Source organism: Oncorhynchus tshawytscha, linkage group LG13 (genome assembly GCF_018296145.1).
Source record: "Oncorhynchus tshawytscha isolate Ot180627B linkage group LG13, Otsh_v2.0, whole genome shotgun sequence".
Taxonomy (NCBI): Eukaryota; Metazoa; Chordata; class Actinopteri; order Salmoniformes; family Salmonidae; genus Oncorhynchus; species Oncorhynchus tshawytscha.
The window spans coordinates 21,663,527-21,682,877 of record NC_056441.1 but is presented as its reverse complement, the minus strand read 5'-3'; the positions used below and the strand labels follow the sequence as shown (position 1 = coordinate 21,682,877).

Below are 19,351 nucleotides of genomic sequence, written 5' to 3'. Positions count from 1 at the left end.
TGTGTATATACTCACCAGACAGTAGGATGCCCAGCTCCAGTAGGACCTGCCAGACGCGCACGGCCATACTCCGACAGCGCACGTACACACACTGCTCACACAGCCACTGGACCAGCTCTACACCCACGTAGCTCCGCCTGGACACACACCCACCCACACACACCCACACACCCACCCACCCCCACACACACACACCCACCCACACACACACCCACACCCACACCCATGCCCACACCCACACACACCCACACACCGGGGTTTCCGTTAGCTGGTAATAGCCGGCTTTTGGCCATAAAAAAAATGAAAAGACGTTAAATAAAATTGTCCGGGAGAAGAATTAAAATAATGTTTTTGTGCTTATTACTTGATGTAAATACATTGGACCGGTCATGCTTATCGGTCTATTTGCATTATTTTGTGGCGTGTGTGTATATTGGTTATGCATCTTATTTATCCCACACACAGCATACAGATTCAATCGAGGGAAAAAATAGTTGGAAAGCAAATGGCTATTGCTGTAAAGAGAAGACAATGAATAGACTCTAATCAGTATTTTAGTTGAGCGAAAAAACAATAGGCCTATAGTGTATCTTATCGGCACCAGTGGAGAACATCGACCATGTCCCCGGTGAGTTAGCACATCCACTCTTTATCGTTGTTGGGTCAGTGCCACTTAAAAGTTAGTTTTTGGACAATAATTTCCTCCTCCAGTTTAGATGGATGTTATATTGTATTCATGTCTCCCCTTCTCATAGGCCTATTATATGGACAAAGTAGATGTGATTGTTTGTCAGTGTCACAAAGTTGGAAGCACAGAATCATCTAGAATGTCATTGTCTAAAGGGCTTAGCCCGAACCATGAAAAACAGCCCAAAGCATTATTCCACCTCTACCAAACCTTACAGTTGGCACTATGCATTGGGACAGATAGCATTCTCCTGGCATCCATCAAACACAGATTCATCCATTGGACTGCCAGATGGTGAAGAGTAAATCCCGTACCCCTTCAAACATTCAACCTCCAGCCGCATACCCCCTCTAGCACCTGGGTCAGCGCACTCAAATGTTATTTTTTGCCATCATTGTAGCCTGCCACACACACTACATTTATTACACATAAGAATGAGTGTGAGTTTGTCACAACCCGGCTCGTGGGAAGTGACAAAGAGCTCTTATAGGACCAGGGCACTAATAATGATATTATAATAATCAATAATTTTGCTATTTATTTAACCATCTACATATAAAACCATATTTTGTTCATCAAAAATTGTGAATAACTCACCACAGGTGAATGAGAAAGGTGTGCTTGAAAGAATGCACATAACTCTGCAATGTTGGGTTGCATTGAAGAGAGTCTCAGTCTTAAATCATTGTCCACACACAGTCTGTGCCTGCATTTAGTTTTAATGCTAGTGAGGGCCGAGAATCCACTCTCACATAGGTACGTGGTTGCAAATGGCATCAGTGTCTTAAGAGCGCGATTTGCCAAGGCAAGAAACTCTAAGCGCAGCCCTATCCAGAAATCTGACAGTAGCTTCTGATTAAATTCAATTTTCACAGAACCGCTTGTTGCAATTTCAATGAGGCTCTCTTGTTCAGATATCGGTAAGTGGACTGACTGGAGGCAAGGCATGAAAGGGATAACGAATCCAGTTGTTCGTTTTGTCCGTTTCGGGAAAGTACCTATGTAATTGCGGACCCATCTCAATCAGGAGCTTCGCTATATCACATTTGACATTGTCCGTAAGCTTGAGTTCATTTGCACACAAAAAATCATACAATGATGGAAAGACCTGTGTGTTGTCCTTGTTAATGCAGACAGAAAAGACCTCCAACTTCTTAATCATAGCATTAATTTGGTCCCTCACATTGAATACAGTTGAGAAGAGTCACTGTAATCCTAGATTCAGATCATTCAGGCAAGAACATCACCCAGATTGGCCAGTCGCGTGAGGAACTCAACATCATGCAAACAGTCAGACAAGTGAAAAACATCACCCAGATTGGCCAGTCGCGTGAGGAACTCGTCATCATGCCAGCGGTCAGACAAGTGAAAAACATCACCCAGATTGGCCAGTCGTGTGAGGAACTCGTCATCATGCCAGCGGTCAGACAAGTGAAAAACATCCCCAGATAGGCCAGTCGCGTGAGGAACTCATCATCATGCAAGCAGTCAGACAAGTGAAAAACACCACCCAGATTGGCCAGTCGCGTGAGGAACTCATCATCATGCCAACAGTCAGACAAGTGAAAAACATCCCCAGATAGGCCAGTCGCGTGAGGAACTCGTCATCATGCAAGCGGTCAGACAAGTGAAAAACACCACCCAGATTGGCCAGTCGCGTGAGGAACTCGTCATCATGCCAGCGGTCAGACAAGTGAAAAACATCACCCAGATTGGCCAGTCGCGTGAGGAACTCGTCATCATGCAAACAGTCAGACAAGTGAAAAACATCCCCAGATAGGCCAGTCGTGTGAGAAACTCGTCATCATCATGCAAACAGTCAGACAAGTGAAAAACATCCCCAGATAGGCCAGTCGCGTGAGGAACTCAACATCATGCAAACAGTCAGACAAGTGAAAAACATCACCCAGATTGGCCAGTCGCGTGAGAAACTCGTCATCATGCAAACAGTCAGACAAGTGAAAAACATCACCCAGATTGGCCAGTCGCGTGAGGAACTCGTCATCATGCCAGCGGTCAGACAAGTGAAAAACATCACCCAGATTGGCCAGTCGCGTGAGGAACTCGTCATCATGCAAACAGTCAGACAAGTGAAAAACATCACCCAGATTGGCCAGTCGCGTGAGGAACTCGTCATCATGCCAGCGGTCAGACAAGTGAAAAACATCACCCAGATTGGCCAGTCGCGTGAGGAACTCGTCATCATGCAAACAGTCAGACAAGTGAAAAACATCACCCAGATTGGCCAGTCGCGTGAGAAACTCATCATCATGCAAACAGTCAGACAAGTGAAAAACATAACCCAGATTGGCCAGTCGCGTGAGGAACTCGTCATCATGCCAGCGGTCAGACAAGTGAAAAACATCACCCAGATTGGCCAGTCGCGTGAGGAACTCGTCATCATGCAAACAGTCAGACAAGTGAAAAACATCACCCAGATTGGCCAGTCGCGTGAGAAACTCATCATCATGCAAACAGTCAGACAAGTGAAAAAACATAACCCAGATAGGCCAGTCGCGTGAGGAACTCGTCATCATGCCAGCGGTCAGACAAGTGAAAAACATCACCCAGATAGGCCAGTCGCGTGAGGAACTCGTCATCATGCCAGCGGTCAGACAAGTGAAAAACATCACCCAGATTGGCCAGTCGTGTGAGGAACTCGTCATCATGCCAGCGGTCAGACAAGTGAAAAACATCACCCAGATAGGCCAGTCGCGTGAGGAACTCGTCATCATGCCAGCGGTCAGACAAGTGAAAAACATCACCCAGATAGGCCAGTAGCGTGAGGAACTCGTCATCATGCCAGCGGTCAGACAAGTGAAAAACATCACCCAGATAGGCCAGTCGCGTGAGGAACTCGTCATCATGCCAGCGGTCAGACAAGTGAAAAACATCACCCAGATAGGCCAGTCGCGTGAGGAACTCGTCATCATGCCAGCGGTCAGACAAGTGAAAAACATCACCCAGATAGGCCAGTCGCGTGAGGAACTCGTCATCATGCCAGCGGTCAGACAAGTGAAAAACATCACCCAGATTGGCCAGTCGCGTGAGAAACTCATCATCATGCAAACAGTCAGACAAGTGAAAAACATCCCCAGATGGGCCAGTCGCGTGAGGAACTCGTCATCATGCCAGCGGTCAGACAAGTGAAAAACATCACCCAGATAGGCCAGTCGCGTGAGGAACTCGTCATCATGCCAGCGGTCAGACAAGTGAAAAACATCACCCAGATAGGCCAGTCGCGTGAGGAACTCGTCATCATGCCAGCGGTCAGACAAGTGAAAAACATCACCCAGATAGGCCAGTCGCGTGAGGAACTCGTCATCATGCCAGCGGTCAGACAAGTGAAAAACATCCCCAGATGGGCCAGTCGCGTGAGGAACTCGTCATCATGCAAACAGTCAGACAAGTGAAAAACATCACCCAGATAGGCCAGTCGTGTGAGAAACTCGTCATCATGCCAGCGGTCAGACAAGTGAAAAACATCACCCAGATTGGCCAGTCGCGTGAGAAACAGCCACCACTAACATTGAGTGGCTACTGCCAACACACTGTCAATGACACTGACTCTACTCCAGCCACTTTAATCATGGGAATTGATGGGAAATGATGTAAATATATCACTAGCCACTTTAAACAATGCTACCTTATATAATGTTACTTACCCTACATTGTTCATCTCATATGCATACGTTGATACTGTACTCTATATCATCGACTGCATCCTTATGTAATACATGTATCACTAGCCACTTTAACTATGCCACTTGGTTTACATACTTATCTCATATGTATATACTGTACTCGATATCATCTACTGTATCTTGCCTATGCTGCTCTGTACCATCACTCATTCATATATCCTTATGTACATATTCTTTATCCCCTTACACTGTGTATAAGACAGTAGTTGTTTTGGAATTGTTAGTTAGATCACTTGTTCGTTATTACTGCATTGTCGGAACTAGAAGCACAAGCATTTCGCTACACTCGCATTAACATCTGCTAACCATGTGTATGTGACAAATAAAATTTGATTTGATTTGATTTGAACTCGTCATCATGCAAACAGTCAGACAAGTGAAAAACATCACCCAGATTGGCCAGTCGCGTGAGAAACTCGTCATCATGCAAACAGTCAGACAAGTGAAAAACATCACCCAGATAGGCCAGTCGCGTGAGGAACTCGTCATCATGCCAGCGGTCAGACAAGTGAAAAACATCACCCAGATTGGCCAGTCGCGTGAGAAACTCATCATCATGCCAGCGGTCAGACAAGTGAAAAACATCACCCAGATTGGCCAGTCGCGTGAGAAACTCGTCATCATGCCAGCGGTCAGACAAGTGAAAAACATCACCCAGATAGGCCAGTCGTGTGAGGAACTCGTCATCATGCCAGCGGTCAGACAAGTGAAAAACATCACCCAGATTGGCCAGTCGTGTGAGGAACTCGTCATCATGCCAGCGGTCAGACAAGTGAAAAACATCACCCAGATTGGCCAGTCGCGTGAGAAACTCGTCATCATGCAAACAGTCAGACAAGTGAAAATGATGGTCAGTAAAGAAAACTTTAAGATTGTTTCTCAATTTTAAAAAACGTGTCAATACTTTCCCCCTTGATAACCAGCGCACTTCTGTATGTTGTAAAAGCATTACATGGTCGCTGCCCATATCATTGCATAATGCAGAAAATAAACAAGTTCAGGGGCCTTGCTTTAACAAAGTTAACCCTTTTCACTGTAGTGTCCAAAATGTCTTTCAATCTGTCAGGCATTCCCTTGGCAGCAAGAGCCTTTCAATGGATGCTGCAGTGTACCCAAGAGCCTCTCGGTGGATACTGCAGTGTACCCAAGAGCCTCTCGTTGGATGCTGCAGTGTACCGAAGAGCCTCTCGGTGGATGCTGCAGTGTACCCAAGAGCCTCTCGGTGGATGCTGCAGTGTACCCAAGAGCCTCTCGGTGGATGCTGCAGTGTACCCAATTGATGTCAGGAGCAACTGCTTACATGCACGTTACCACTCCACTATGTCTCCCTGTCATGGCTTTTGTGCCATCAGTACAGATACCAACACATCTTGACCACCAAAGTCCATTTGACGTCACAAAGCTGCCCAGTACTTTAAAAATATCCTCTCATGTTTTCTTGATTTCCAGTGGTTTGCAGAAGAGGATGTCTTCCACTGGGGGGGCAGGTAGCCTAGTGGTTAGAATGTTGGACTTGTAACCGAAAGGTTGCAAGATTGAATCCCCGAGCTGACAAGGTAAAAATCTGTTGTTCTGCCCCTGAACAAGTCAGTTAACCTACTGTTCCTAGGCTGTCATTGAAAATAAGAATTTGTTCTTAACTGACTTGCCTAGTTAAATAAAAGTTAAATAAAAATGTAACGGACATATACCAGCAGCTATGCCATGTCTGTTGACTCATCCAGCTGTAACGCATATAATTCACTGGCTTGTATGTGAAGCAGTTATTGTTTCAAAACATCTCCTGCCATGTCACTGATGCATTGTGAAACAGTGTTGTTTGATGAAGGCATTGTCTGTGTAGTTTTTTGGGCCTTTTCCCCCAGCATTATCCCAGCCATATCCGAAGCGTCCACAATAGTATTGGGCTTTCCTGTTTTAACCACTCTGTAGTGGTTAGAACCGGCAAGCCCAATACTATTGATATGGTGAGCTACCGAGTGGTTAGAACAGGCAAGCCCAATACTATTGATATGGTGAGCTACCGAGTGGTTAGAACAGGCAAGCCCAATACTATTTATATGGTGAGCTACCAAGTGGTTAGAACAGGCAAGCCCGGGGCGGAGCTAGCATGTTGGAGTGAACGGCTGTGCGTGAGAGGCTCCTGCAACTTTTTTGCGAAATAATCTAATTTAACCTACTTTATGGCACTTTTTACAACAAACGTTTCTTTCTAATACAAGATTGTAACTTTTTATATGAAAATGCCGAGTAATAAGCGACCAAAGGACAATAAATCCACAGCGGAGGCCTACTCCCCACTAAACAATGAGACAGACATGGCGGGAGTCACATGCAACAACGTGACACTTACAGAACTTACCCGGGCTTTGGGGGAGCTACGTGTTGCTATAGCTGAGGATCTTAAGGCCACTATTGCTGAACTGGACACCAAAATCGAGAGCATCATTCGAACGGTCGCTTCGCATGGCCAGAGTATTGTGGACCTTGAGAAAGCTTCTGAATTCAACGCTGGTAGGATCGCCGAGTGAGAGAAGCTATGCACGTCATTGCAGGATACTGTGCAGAGGCTTTCTGTGAAAGTGGTGGACCTGGAGGGCCGATCCAGACGTAATAACCTTCGCGTTGTTGGTCTGGCAGAGGGGGTAGAGGCGGGCTCTCGCCCCACCGACTTCTTCGCCAAGCTATTGAAGGATGCAATGGGATCGGATGTTTTGGATTCGGATTCCCAGCTGGACCGCGCACATCGCTCCCTTGTCCCAGTGCCTGGACCGGGCCAACGTCCTCGCCCAGTAATCATCTGTTGTCACAGTTTCAAGATCAAGGATCTTATGCTGCGTGAAGCTCGAATGAGGGGCAACCTGTCACATAAAGGGCATCCATTCCGTGTCTATGAGGATTATGCGCCCGATGTGGCAAAGCATCGCGCCGACTACAGAGATGTCATGACCAAACTCTACAAACTCCATCTTCGCCCAGCCTTACTCTTCCCTGCAAGACTAAGAATTACCCCGCCTTTCGGTGAGAAGATTTGGCTCTCCTCGGTTTTGGACGCAGAGAAGTTTATCCGGGGATATACACCAATCCCCCGTACAGGTTAGAGTGCCTTGTTATTGCGTGTTAGGGTCTGCTCATGGACTCAAATCCATACCATACCATATTGGGTGAAAACGTATTAAACGGGCTCAACAAGGGCTACCTAATATGTAAGACGCTGAGCAGACCAATGGATGGCGGTCAGAGCTCTCATTTAACGTTAAATTCACTTTCATCCCGGCTGTGCTCAGCGATGCATATTTTTTACTTCCAGGTTTGATCACTGACACCTTCGGACGGATATACTTATATTCCCCCACTTTTGTTTCGTTATTTATTTTACAATCCTTACATTATTCTTACTACCATACCATTTATTTATTGCTTGCAGGGGACTGGGGGTGATGGTTGGGAGGGGGCAGACACCTGGTTAGCAGGTTGATGTTTTGTGCCGTTCTGCCTTTGTCTGGCCGTGGGCCTCTCTCCCGACTAGAGTCCCACCAGCCCTCTGTAGTGCTTATGTCTGTGTAGGTGTGCGTACATATAATTACTATTTGTACTTTATTACTATTTTCTCTTAGCATTTTAGTATTATGTATTTGTATATTTTAAATCAGTGTAGATTGTTATTCTGGGGTATGAATGTTTGTATGTGTATGTGTGCATATGGATGTATATACATATTCTTTAAATATATATATGATTTTTTTGTGTGGGTATGTATACATACATGTATGTATGTGTGTATGTATGTATGTATATGTATATATAGGTATGTGTATGTATATGTGTGTATATATATATGTGTGTGTGTATATGTGTGTATGTATGTATATGTGTATATGTATGTATGTATGTATGTGTGTATGTGTATATATATATGTATATGTGTATGTGTGTATGTATGTATGTATATATGTGTATGTGTATGTGTATATGTGTGTGTATGTATATATTTTTATTTATTTTTTATTAAACATATTTTTTTTATGGGGGGGAACGTTTAATTGAACAAATCCTTGTTCCGATCTCCTGACCCACAGTATGTAAAGGTACGGCTGACTATGTCGGTTGCGGATGGTTTATTTTTTGACCGGCAGTGCTTAGCAATATAATCTTGAGGCTATATCTTGCTTATCTCTGGGATTGACCCAGGATGACGCTTAAATGCGCAATATGTTTAAGTTGCAACTTATTCGGTTTAGGTTTATTAGATGCTAACTGAACACTTAACTCGCGGGAGCCTCCTCAGTTCATATGTTAGTAGAAGTTCTAGGATAGTGAGAGGTGAACGTATAGTTGGGATTTTATTTTTGTTTTACCTCTTGTTCGAGGTCGCGCCGTGCTTTTTTGGCATCGGCCAGACAATGTGTTTATTATTTTTCCTTTTTTTTCTCTCCTGTTTGTACATGCCTGTTAAATGTGGGTTGATGGGTGGGGTAAGTGTTGGGGAAATTAGGGGAACAGGGTGGGAAGTAAAGGTGCTTGCAGGGGGGGAGGGGTGGGTTGGATACTGCTTGGGTGTAGGTGCTACATATGCTGATCGTGACGGTTTGGTGCGCTTTCTTACCTTTTTATCAAGTTACTTGGTATGCAGGCCACCATAGGAACTACAAACGAGAGGAGGGCGGGGCTTACATTCACTTCCTGGAATGTCAAGGGTTTAAACGAACCAATTAAGAGGGGCAAGGTCCTAGCCCACTTGAAAGCACTCTCGTCTGATATTATATTTTTGCAAGAAACCCATCTGAAGAATAACTCTCATAGCAGACTTAAGTGTAGGTGGGTGGGGCAAGTGTATCACTCTAACTTCTCTGCCAAAACGAGAGGCACAGCGATTCTGGTACAGAAAGTACGTATGTCGTGTTTTGTATTATTTGTTCTGCACCCAGAACTCTGGGTCTTGTTGTTCCTGTATGCTCTTTTATGTTTAGATAAGAATTGTATACCTGTCTTGTATACCTATACACCATTCTTGTGTGTGTTTAATAAAAAATATTTGAAACAGAACAGGCAAGCCCAATACTATTGATATGGTGAGCTACCGAGTGGTTAGAACAGGCAAGCCCAATTCTATTGATATGGTGAGCTACCAAGTGGTTAGAACAGGCAAGCCCAATACTATTGTGGACGCTTCAATTTTTCAAATTGTCATGTTTAGTTTCTAAATGTCTGCGCAAGAGTGAAGGTTTCCCGCGAGAGAGTAACAGTTAATGTGATTGGATGTTAATTAATTGACTAGGCTACCTGTATTTGACATTGTGTTGTTATTTCGCTGAACACTAGATGGTTTAATTTTGGGGGGGGGCAGTGAAACGAGGCTACTCAGGTGAGACAAAAACATCACCCAAATGTATAGCCCCGTTGGAAAATATAAATGGACAGTTTGAAATTGTGAAGACCTATTTTTTATTATTATATATATTTTTTAAATCCAGTTTGGGAATGCCTGCTCTAGAGAACGTGTTTCCACTGAGTCCAATGGCGACGACCTTTACACCACTCCACACGACGCTTGGCATTGAGCATGGTGATCTTAGGCTTGTGTACGGCTGTTCAGCCATGGAAACCCATTTCATGAAGCACTGACTAACAGTTTTTGTGCTGACGTTGCTTCCAGAGGCAGTTTGTAACTCGGTAGTGAGTGTTGCAACCGAGGACAGGAGCAACGCGCTTCAGCGGTCCCGTTCTGTGAGCTTGTGTGGCCTGCCACTTCGCGGCTGATCCGTTGTTGCTCCTAGACATTTCCACTTCACAATAACAGCACTTACAGTTGACAGGGGAAGCTCTAGCTTAGCAGAAATCTGAAGAACTGACTTGTTGGAAAGGTGGCATCCTGTGACGGTGTCATGTGGAAAGTCAATGAGCTCTTCAGTAAGACCATTCTACTGCCAATGTTTGTCTATGGAGATTGCATGGCTGTGTTCTAAATTTTGTGCACCTCTCAGCAACGAGATGAAATAGCCAAATCCACTAATTTGAAGAGGTATCCACATACTTGTGTACATATAGTGTATGTCCTGATTGCCTAGTCACTTTTTACCCCTATCCACATATTACCTAATTTACCTCAACTACCTTGTACCCCTGCACATTGACATGGTACTGGTACTCCTTGTGTATAGCCTTGTTATTGTTTTGATTGTGTTACTATTTATTTTATTTATTTAGAAAAGATTTGTCTTACTTTTTAACTCCGCACTGTTGGGAAGTAAGACTTCACTGTAAAGTCTACACTTGTTGTACTGTATATAACTGAAATCCTGACACACACTGTATCAATACACACGCACACAGTATCAATACACACGCACACAGTATCAATACACACGATACAATACACATTGATACTGTGTATTGATACACAGTATCAATACACAGTATCAATACACACGCACACAGTATCAATACACAGTATCAATACACACACACACACAGTATCAATACACATAGTATCAATACACACGCACACAGTATCAATACACACGCACACAGTATCAATACACACACACACAGTATCAATACACATAGTATCAATACACACGCACACAGTATCAATACACACGCACACAGTATCAATACACACGCACATAGCATCAATACACACGCACACAGTATCAATACACACGCACACAGCATCAATACACACGCACACAGTATCAATACACATGCACACAGTATCAATACACACACACACAGTATTAAAACACACGCACACAGTATCAATACACACGCACACAGCATCAATACACACGCACACAGTATCAATACACAGTATCAATACACACGCACACAGTATCAATACACACGCACACAGTATCAATACACACGCACACAGTATCAATACACAGTATCAATACACACGCACACAGTATCAATACACACGCACACAGTATCAATACACACGCACACAGTATCAATACACACACACACAGTATCAATACACATAGTATCAATACACACGCACACAGTATCAATACACACGCACACAGTATCAATACACACGCACATAGCATCAATACACACGCACACAGTATCAATACACACGCACACAGTATCAATACACACAGTATCAATACACACGCACACAGTATCAATACACACGCACACAGTATCAATACACACGCACACAGTATCAATACACACACACACAGTATCAATACACATAGTATCAATACACACGCACACAGTATCAATACACACGCACACAGTATCAATACACACGCACATAGCATCAATACACACGCACACAGTATCAATACACACGCACACAGTATCAATACACACGCACACAGTATCAATACACATGCACACAGTATCAATACACACAGTATCAATACACACGGACACAGTATCAATACACATGCACACAGTATCAATACACAGTATCAATACACGCGCACACAGTATCAATACACACGCACACAGTATCAATACACACGCACACAGTATCAATACACACGCACACAGTATCAATACACATGCACACAGTATCAATACACACAGTATCAATACACACGGACACAGTATCAATACACATGCACACAGTATCAATACACAGTATCAATACACACGCACACAGTATCAATACACATGCACACAGTATCAATACACAGTATCAATACACACGCACACAGTATCAATACACACGCACACAGTATCAATACACACGCACACAGTATCAATACACAGTATCAATACACACGCACACAGTATCAATACACACGCACACAGTATCAATACACAGTATCAATACACACGCACACAGTATCAATACACACGCACACAGTATCAATACACACAGTATCAATACACACGCACACAGTATCAATACACACGCACACAGTATCAATACACACAGTATCAATACACACGCACACAGTATCAATACACACGCACACAGTATCAATACACACACACACAGTATCAATACACACGCACACAGCATCAATACACACACACACACAGCATCAATACACACGCACACAGTATCAATACACACAGTATCAATATGCACACAGTATCAATACACACGCACACAGTATCAATACACACGCACACAGTATCAATACACACGCACACAGTATCAATACACAGTATCAATACACACGCACACAGTATCAATACACACGCACACAGTATCAATACACAGTATCAATACACACGCACACAGTATCAATACACACGCACACAGTATCAATACACACAGTATCAATACACACGCACACAGTATCAATACACACGCACACAGTATCAATACACACAGTATCAATACACACGCACACAGTATCAATACACACGCACACAGTATCAATACACACGCACACAGTATCAATACACACGCACACAGTATCAATACACACACACACAGCATCAATACACACGCACACAGTATCAATACACACAGTATCAATACACACAGTATCAATACACACGCACACAGTATCAATACACACGCACACAGTATCAATACACACGCACAGTATCAATACACACGCACACAGTATCAATACACATGCACATAGTATCAATACACACGCACACAGTATCAATACACATGCACACAGTATCAATACACACGCACACAGTATCAATACACATGCACAGTATCAATACACACGCACACAGTATCAATACACATGCACACAGTATCAATACACACACACACACACACACAGTATCAATACACAGTATCAATACACATGCACACAGTATCAATACACACGCACACAGTATCAATACACAGTATCAATACACAGTATCAATACACAGTATCAATACACATGCACACAGTATCAATACACACGCACACAGTATCAATACACACGCACACAGTATCAATACACACGCACACAGTATCAATACACACGCACACAGTATCAATACACATGCACACACACACATCGATGTGTCCTCAGATGGCAGTTAGTGTTCAGCAGGGCACTCTGCTGGAATGGATCGCTCAGCACTGTATGTCACCATGGCAACTTCAGTTTAAAATAAAGTTCTATCCTTTTCACATTACCATGCTAATCCAAAACGTACTGCGCTGGATCAGATATTTCCATTTATTTTACCAGGTAAGTTGACTGAGAACACAGTCTCATCTACAGCAATGACCTGGGGAATAGTTGCAGGGGAGAGGAGTGGGATGAATGAGCCAATTGGAAGCCGGGATGATTAGGTGGTATGATGGTATGAGGGACAGATTGAGAATTTAGCCAGGACACCGGGGTTAACCCCCCTACTCTTACGATAAATCCAATGGGATTTTTTGTGACCACAGAGTCAGGACACCCATTTAAAGTCCCATCCGAAAGACGGCACCCTACACAGGGTTACGTCCCAAAGCACTGCCCTGGGATATTTATATAATTATGACCAGAGGAAAGAGTGCCTCGTAATGGCCCTCCAATACCACTTCCAGCAGCATCTGGCCTCCCATTCAGGGATCAACCCTGCTATGCTTCAGAGGCAAGCCAGCAGTGGGATGCTGATGCTGGCATCATTTCACATTGTCAGCACTTTTTCTGGCAACTGTGGAGCAAACTCAAGGACCCGAGTTTAGTGACACCAAGCACCTGCACAAGGCTACAATGAAGGACATACACCATCAGTTTTAGAACTAAACATAATTCAACAGCAACAAAAACACTCACACTCTCTCTGTTTCTCTCTATGTCTATCACACTGACTCTCTCTATGTCTATCACACTGACTCTCTCTATGTCTATTACACTGACTCTCTCTCTGTTTCTCTCTATGTCTATCACACTGACTCTCTCTATGTCTATTACACTGACTCTCTCTCTGTTTCTCTCTATATCTATCACACTGACTCTCTCTATGTTTCTCTCTATGTCTATCACACTGACTCTCTCTCTCTGTTTCTCTCTATATCTATCACACTGACTCTCTCTATGTCTATTACACTGACTCTCTCTCTGTTTCTCTCTATATCTATCACACTGACTCTCTCTATGTCTATCACACTGACTCTCTCTCTGTTTCTCTCTATGTCTATCACACTGACTCTATGTCTATCACACTGACTCTCTCTCTGTCTATCACACTGCCTCTCTCTCTTTCTCTCTATGTCTATTACACTGACTCTGTTTCTCTCTATGTCTATCACACTGACTCTCTCTCTCTGTTTCTCTCTATATCTATCACACTGACTCTCTCTATGTCTATTACACTGACTCTCTCTCTGTTTCTCTCTATGTCTATCACACTGACTCTCTCTCTCTGTTTCTCTCTATTTCTATCACACTGACTCTCTCTCTGTTTCTCTCTATGTCTATCACACTGACTCTATGTCTATCACACAGACTCTCTCTCTGTTTCTCTCTGTCCATCACACTGACTCTCTCTCTGTGTCTATCACACTGACTCTCTCTATGTCTATCACACTGACTCTCTCTCTGTTTCTCTCTGTCCATCACACTGACTCTCTCTCTGTGTCTATCACACTGACTCTCTCTATGTCTATCACACTGACTCTCTCTCTGTTTCTCTCTGTCCATCACACTGACTCTCTCTCTGTGTCTATCACACTGACTCTCTCTATGTCTATCACACTGACTCTCTCTCTGTTTCTCTCTGTCCATCACACTGACTCTCTCTATGTCTATCACACTGACTCTCTCTCTGTTTCTCTCTGTCTATCACACTGACTCTCTCTATGTCTATCACACTGACTCTCTCTCTGTTTCTCTGTCTATCACACTGACTCTCTCTCTCTGTCTATCACACTGACTCTCTCTCTATCTATCACACTGACTCTCTCTGTGTCTATCACACGGACTCTCTCTGTTTCTCTCTATGTCTATCACACTGACTCTCTCTATGTCTATCACACGGACTCTCTCTGTTTCTCTCTATGTCTATCACACTGACTCTCTCTGTCTATCACACTGACTCTCTCTCTGTTTCTCTCTATGTCTATCACACTGACTCTCTGTCTATCACACTGACTCTCCCTGTTTCTCTCTATCACACTGACTCTCCCTGTTTCTCTCTGTCTATCACACTGACTCTCTCTCTGTTTCTCTCTATGTCTATCACACTGACTCTCTCTATGTCTATCACACTGACTCTCTCTCTGTTTCTCTCTATTTCTATCACACTGACTCTCTCTCTGTTTCTCTCTATGTCTATCACACTGACTCTCCCTGTTTCTCTCTGTCTATCACACTGACTCTCTCTGTTTCTCTCTATGTCTATCACACTGACTCTCTCTATGTCTATCACACTGACTCTCCCTGTTTCTCTCTGTCTATCACACTGACTCTCTCTGTTTCTCTCTATTTCTATCACACTGACTCTCTCTCTCTGTTTCTCTCTATGTCTATCACACTGACTCTCTCTGTTTCTCTCTATTTCTATCACACTGACTCTCTCTCTGTTTCTCTCTATGTCTATCACACTGACTCTATGTCTATCACACTGACTCTATGTCTATCACACTGACTCTCTCTGTTTCTCTCTATTTCTATCACACTGACTCTCCCTGTTTCTCTCTGTCTATCACACTGACTCTCTCTATGTCTATCACACTGACTCTCTCTGTTTCTCTCTATTTCTATCACACTGACTCTCTCTCTGTTTCTCTCTATGTCTATCACACTGACTCTCTCTATGTCTATCACACGGACTCTCTCTGTTTCTCTCTATGTCTATCACACTGACTCTCTCTATGTCTATCACACTGACTCTCTCTGTTTCTCTCTGTCTATCACACTGACTCTCTGTCTATCACACTGACTCTCTGTATGTCTATCACACTGACTCTCTCTGTTTTTCTCTGTATGTCTATCACACTGACTCGCTCTGTTTCTCTCTATGTCTATCACACTGACTCTCTCTCTGTTTCTCTCTATGTCTATCACACTGACTCTCGCTGTTTCTCTCTATGTCTATCACACTGACTCTCTCTGTTTCTCTCTACGTCTATCACACTGACTCTCTCTCTCTCTCTCTCTCTCTGTCTATCACACTGACTCTCTCTCTACGTCTATCACACTGACTCTCTGTTTCTCTCTATGTCTATCACACTGACTCTCTCTGTTTCTCTCTACGTCTATCACACTGACTCTCTCTCTCTCTCTCTCTCTCTGTCTATCACACTGACTCTCTCTCTACGTCTATCACACTGACTCTCTGTTTCTCTCTACGTCTATCACACTGACTCTCTCTGTTTCTCTCTATGTCTATCACACTGACTCTCTCTCTGTGTCTATCACACTGACTCTCTCTCTGTTTCTCTCTATGTCTATCACACTGACTCTCTCTATGTCTATCACACTGCCTCTCTCTCTGTTTTTCTCTCTATGTCTATCACACTGACTCTCTCTCTGTTTCTCTCTATGTCTATCACACTGACTCGCTCTGTTTCTCTCTATGTCTATCACACTGACTCTCTCTCTGTTTCTCTCTGTCTATCACGCTGACTCTCTCTCTGTTTCTCTCTGTCTATCACACTGACTCGCTCTGTTTCTCTCTCTGTCTATCACACTGACTCTCTCTATGTCTATCACACTGACTCTCTCTCTGTTTTTCTCTCTATGTCTATCACACTGACTCTCTCTCTCTCTCTCTGTTTCTCTCTGTCTATCACACTGACTCTCTCTCTATGTCTATCACACTGACTCTCTCTCTATGTCTATCACACTGACTCTCTCTCTGTTTCTCTCTGTCTATCACACTGACTCTCTCTGTTTCTCTCTATGTCTATCACACTGACTCTCTCTCTGTTTCTCTCTGTCTATCACACTGACTCTCTCTCTCTCTGTATGTCTATCACACTGACTCTCTCTCTGTTTCTCTCTATCACACTGACTCTCTCTCTGTCTATCACACTGACTCTCTCTCTGTTTCTCTCTGTCTATCACACTGACTCTCTCTGTTTCTCTCTATGTCTATCACACTGACTCTCTCTCTGTTTCTCTCTGTCTATCACACTGACTCTCTCTCTCTCTGTATGTCTATCACACTGACTCTCTCTCTGTTTCTCTCTGTCACACTGACTCTCTCTATGTCTATCACACTGACTCTCTCTCTCTCTGTATGTCTATCACACTGACTCTCTCTCTGTTTCTCTCTGTCACACTGACTCTCTCTATGTCTATCACACTGACTCTCTCTCTCTCTGTATGTCTATCACACTGACTCTCTCTATGTCTATCACACTGACTCTCTGTTTCTCTCTCTGTCTATTACACTGACTCTCTCTGTTTCTCTCTAAGTCTATCACACTGACTCTCTCTCTCTGTTTCTCTATTTCTATCACACTGACTCTCTCTCTGTTTCTCTCTGTCTATCACACTGACTCTCTCTCTCTCTCTCTATTTCTATCACACTGACTCTCTCTCTCTCTCTATTTCTATCACACTGACTCTCTCTCTCTCTCTCTCTGTTTCTCTCGATGTCTATCACACTGACTCTCTCTCTGTTTCTCTCTATGTCTATCACACTGACTCTCTCTCTCTCTCTCTCTCTCTGTTTCTCTCTGTCTATCACACTGATTATCTCTCTGTTTCTCTCTATGTCTATCACACTGACTCTCTCTCTCTCTCTCTATATCTATCACACTGACTCTCTCTCTCTGTTTCTCTCGATGTCTATCACACTGACTCTCTCTCTGTTTCTCTCTATTTCTATCACACTGACTCTCTCTCTCTCTCTCTCTCTCTGTTTCTCTCTATGTCTATCACACTGACTCTCTCTCTCTCTCTCTCTCTCTGTTTCTCTCTATGTCTATCACACTGATTATCTCTCTGTTTCTCTCTATGTCTATCACACTGATTATCTCTCTGTTTCTCTCTATGTCTATCACACTGACTCTCTCTCTATGTCTATCACACTGACTCACTCTCTGTTTCTCTCTGTCTATCACACTGACTCTCTCTCTGTTTCTCTCTGTGTCTATCACACTGACTATCTCTCTGTTTCTCTCTGTCTATCACACTGACTCTCTCTCTGTTTCTCTCTGTGTCTATCACACTGACTCTCTCTCTGTTTCTCTCTGTGTCTATCACACTGACTCTCTCTCTGTTTCTCTCTGTCTATCACACTGACTCTCTCTCTGTTTCTCTCTGTCTATCACACTGACTCTCTCTCTGTTTCTCTCTGTCTATCACACTGACTCTCTCTCTGTTTCTCTCTATGTCTATCACACTGATTATCTCTCTCTCTCTGTTTCTCTCTGTCTATCACACTGACTCTCTCTGTCTATCACACTGACTCGCTCTCTGTTTCTCTCTATGTCTATCACACTGACTCACTCTCTGTTTCTCTCTGTCTATCACACTGACTCTCTCTCTCTCTCTGTTTCTCTCTATGTCTATCACACTGACTCGCTCTCTGTTTCTCTCTATGTCTATCACACTGACTCGCTCTCTGTTTCTCTCTGTCTATCACACTGACTCTCTCTCTCTCTCTCTGTTTCTCTCTATGTCTATCACACTGACTCGCTCTCTGTTTCTCTCTATGTCTATCACACTCACACACTCAAAGATGCACACCTTATGATCCTGGCGAGGTGAATCTTGTCTTTAGCAGGGTACGGACCATGAGACAGGAACGCATTCCTCACCGCACGCCCTGCACACGGGAAACTCTGGGAGCAGGACTGACAAACATACACACGTGAGTCAAATAATACGTAGTTGTTTTCACAGACGTGTTTCTCTGTGTGTGTGTGTGTGTGTGTGTGTGTGTGTGTTGACACAAGAGAACTCTGTGATATCAGTGTAACTATTGATATTGAAACAAAACATGTAGGTGAAACAGAGGCTAGGTGAAACTATGACGTCTCCATTTTAACTTGGGTCAAGTACTATCTATATCAGGATTCTCCAGCCCTGTTCCTGGAGAGCAACCGTCCACTCCAACCCTAATCTAGCACACCTGGTTCTAATAA

At 43.6% G+C, this 19,351-nt stretch overlaps 1 protein-coding gene across 4 annotated transcripts in view; it reads right to left on the bottom strand.

The window, feature by feature from the left end:
* Positions 1 to 19,351, bottom strand: part of LOC112265821 (rap guanine nucleotide exchange factor 5) — a 66,993-nt gene that overhangs the window by 34,754 nt on the left and 12,888 nt on the right. For 3 of the 4 annotated variants that reach the window (XM_042295327.1, XM_042295326.1, XM_042295328.1), the window contains exons 3-4: positions 18,954 to 19,060; positions 16 to 137 (exon numbers count right to left, since the gene is read on the bottom strand). In XM_042295327.1, coding sequence (XP_042151261.1) covers positions 16 to 137; positions 18,954 to 19,060 — 229 coding nt within the window. The remainder of the gene's footprint in view (positions 1 to 15; positions 138 to 18,953; positions 19,061 to 19,351) is intronic. The other variant, XM_042295329.1, reaches the window with a different exon arrangement.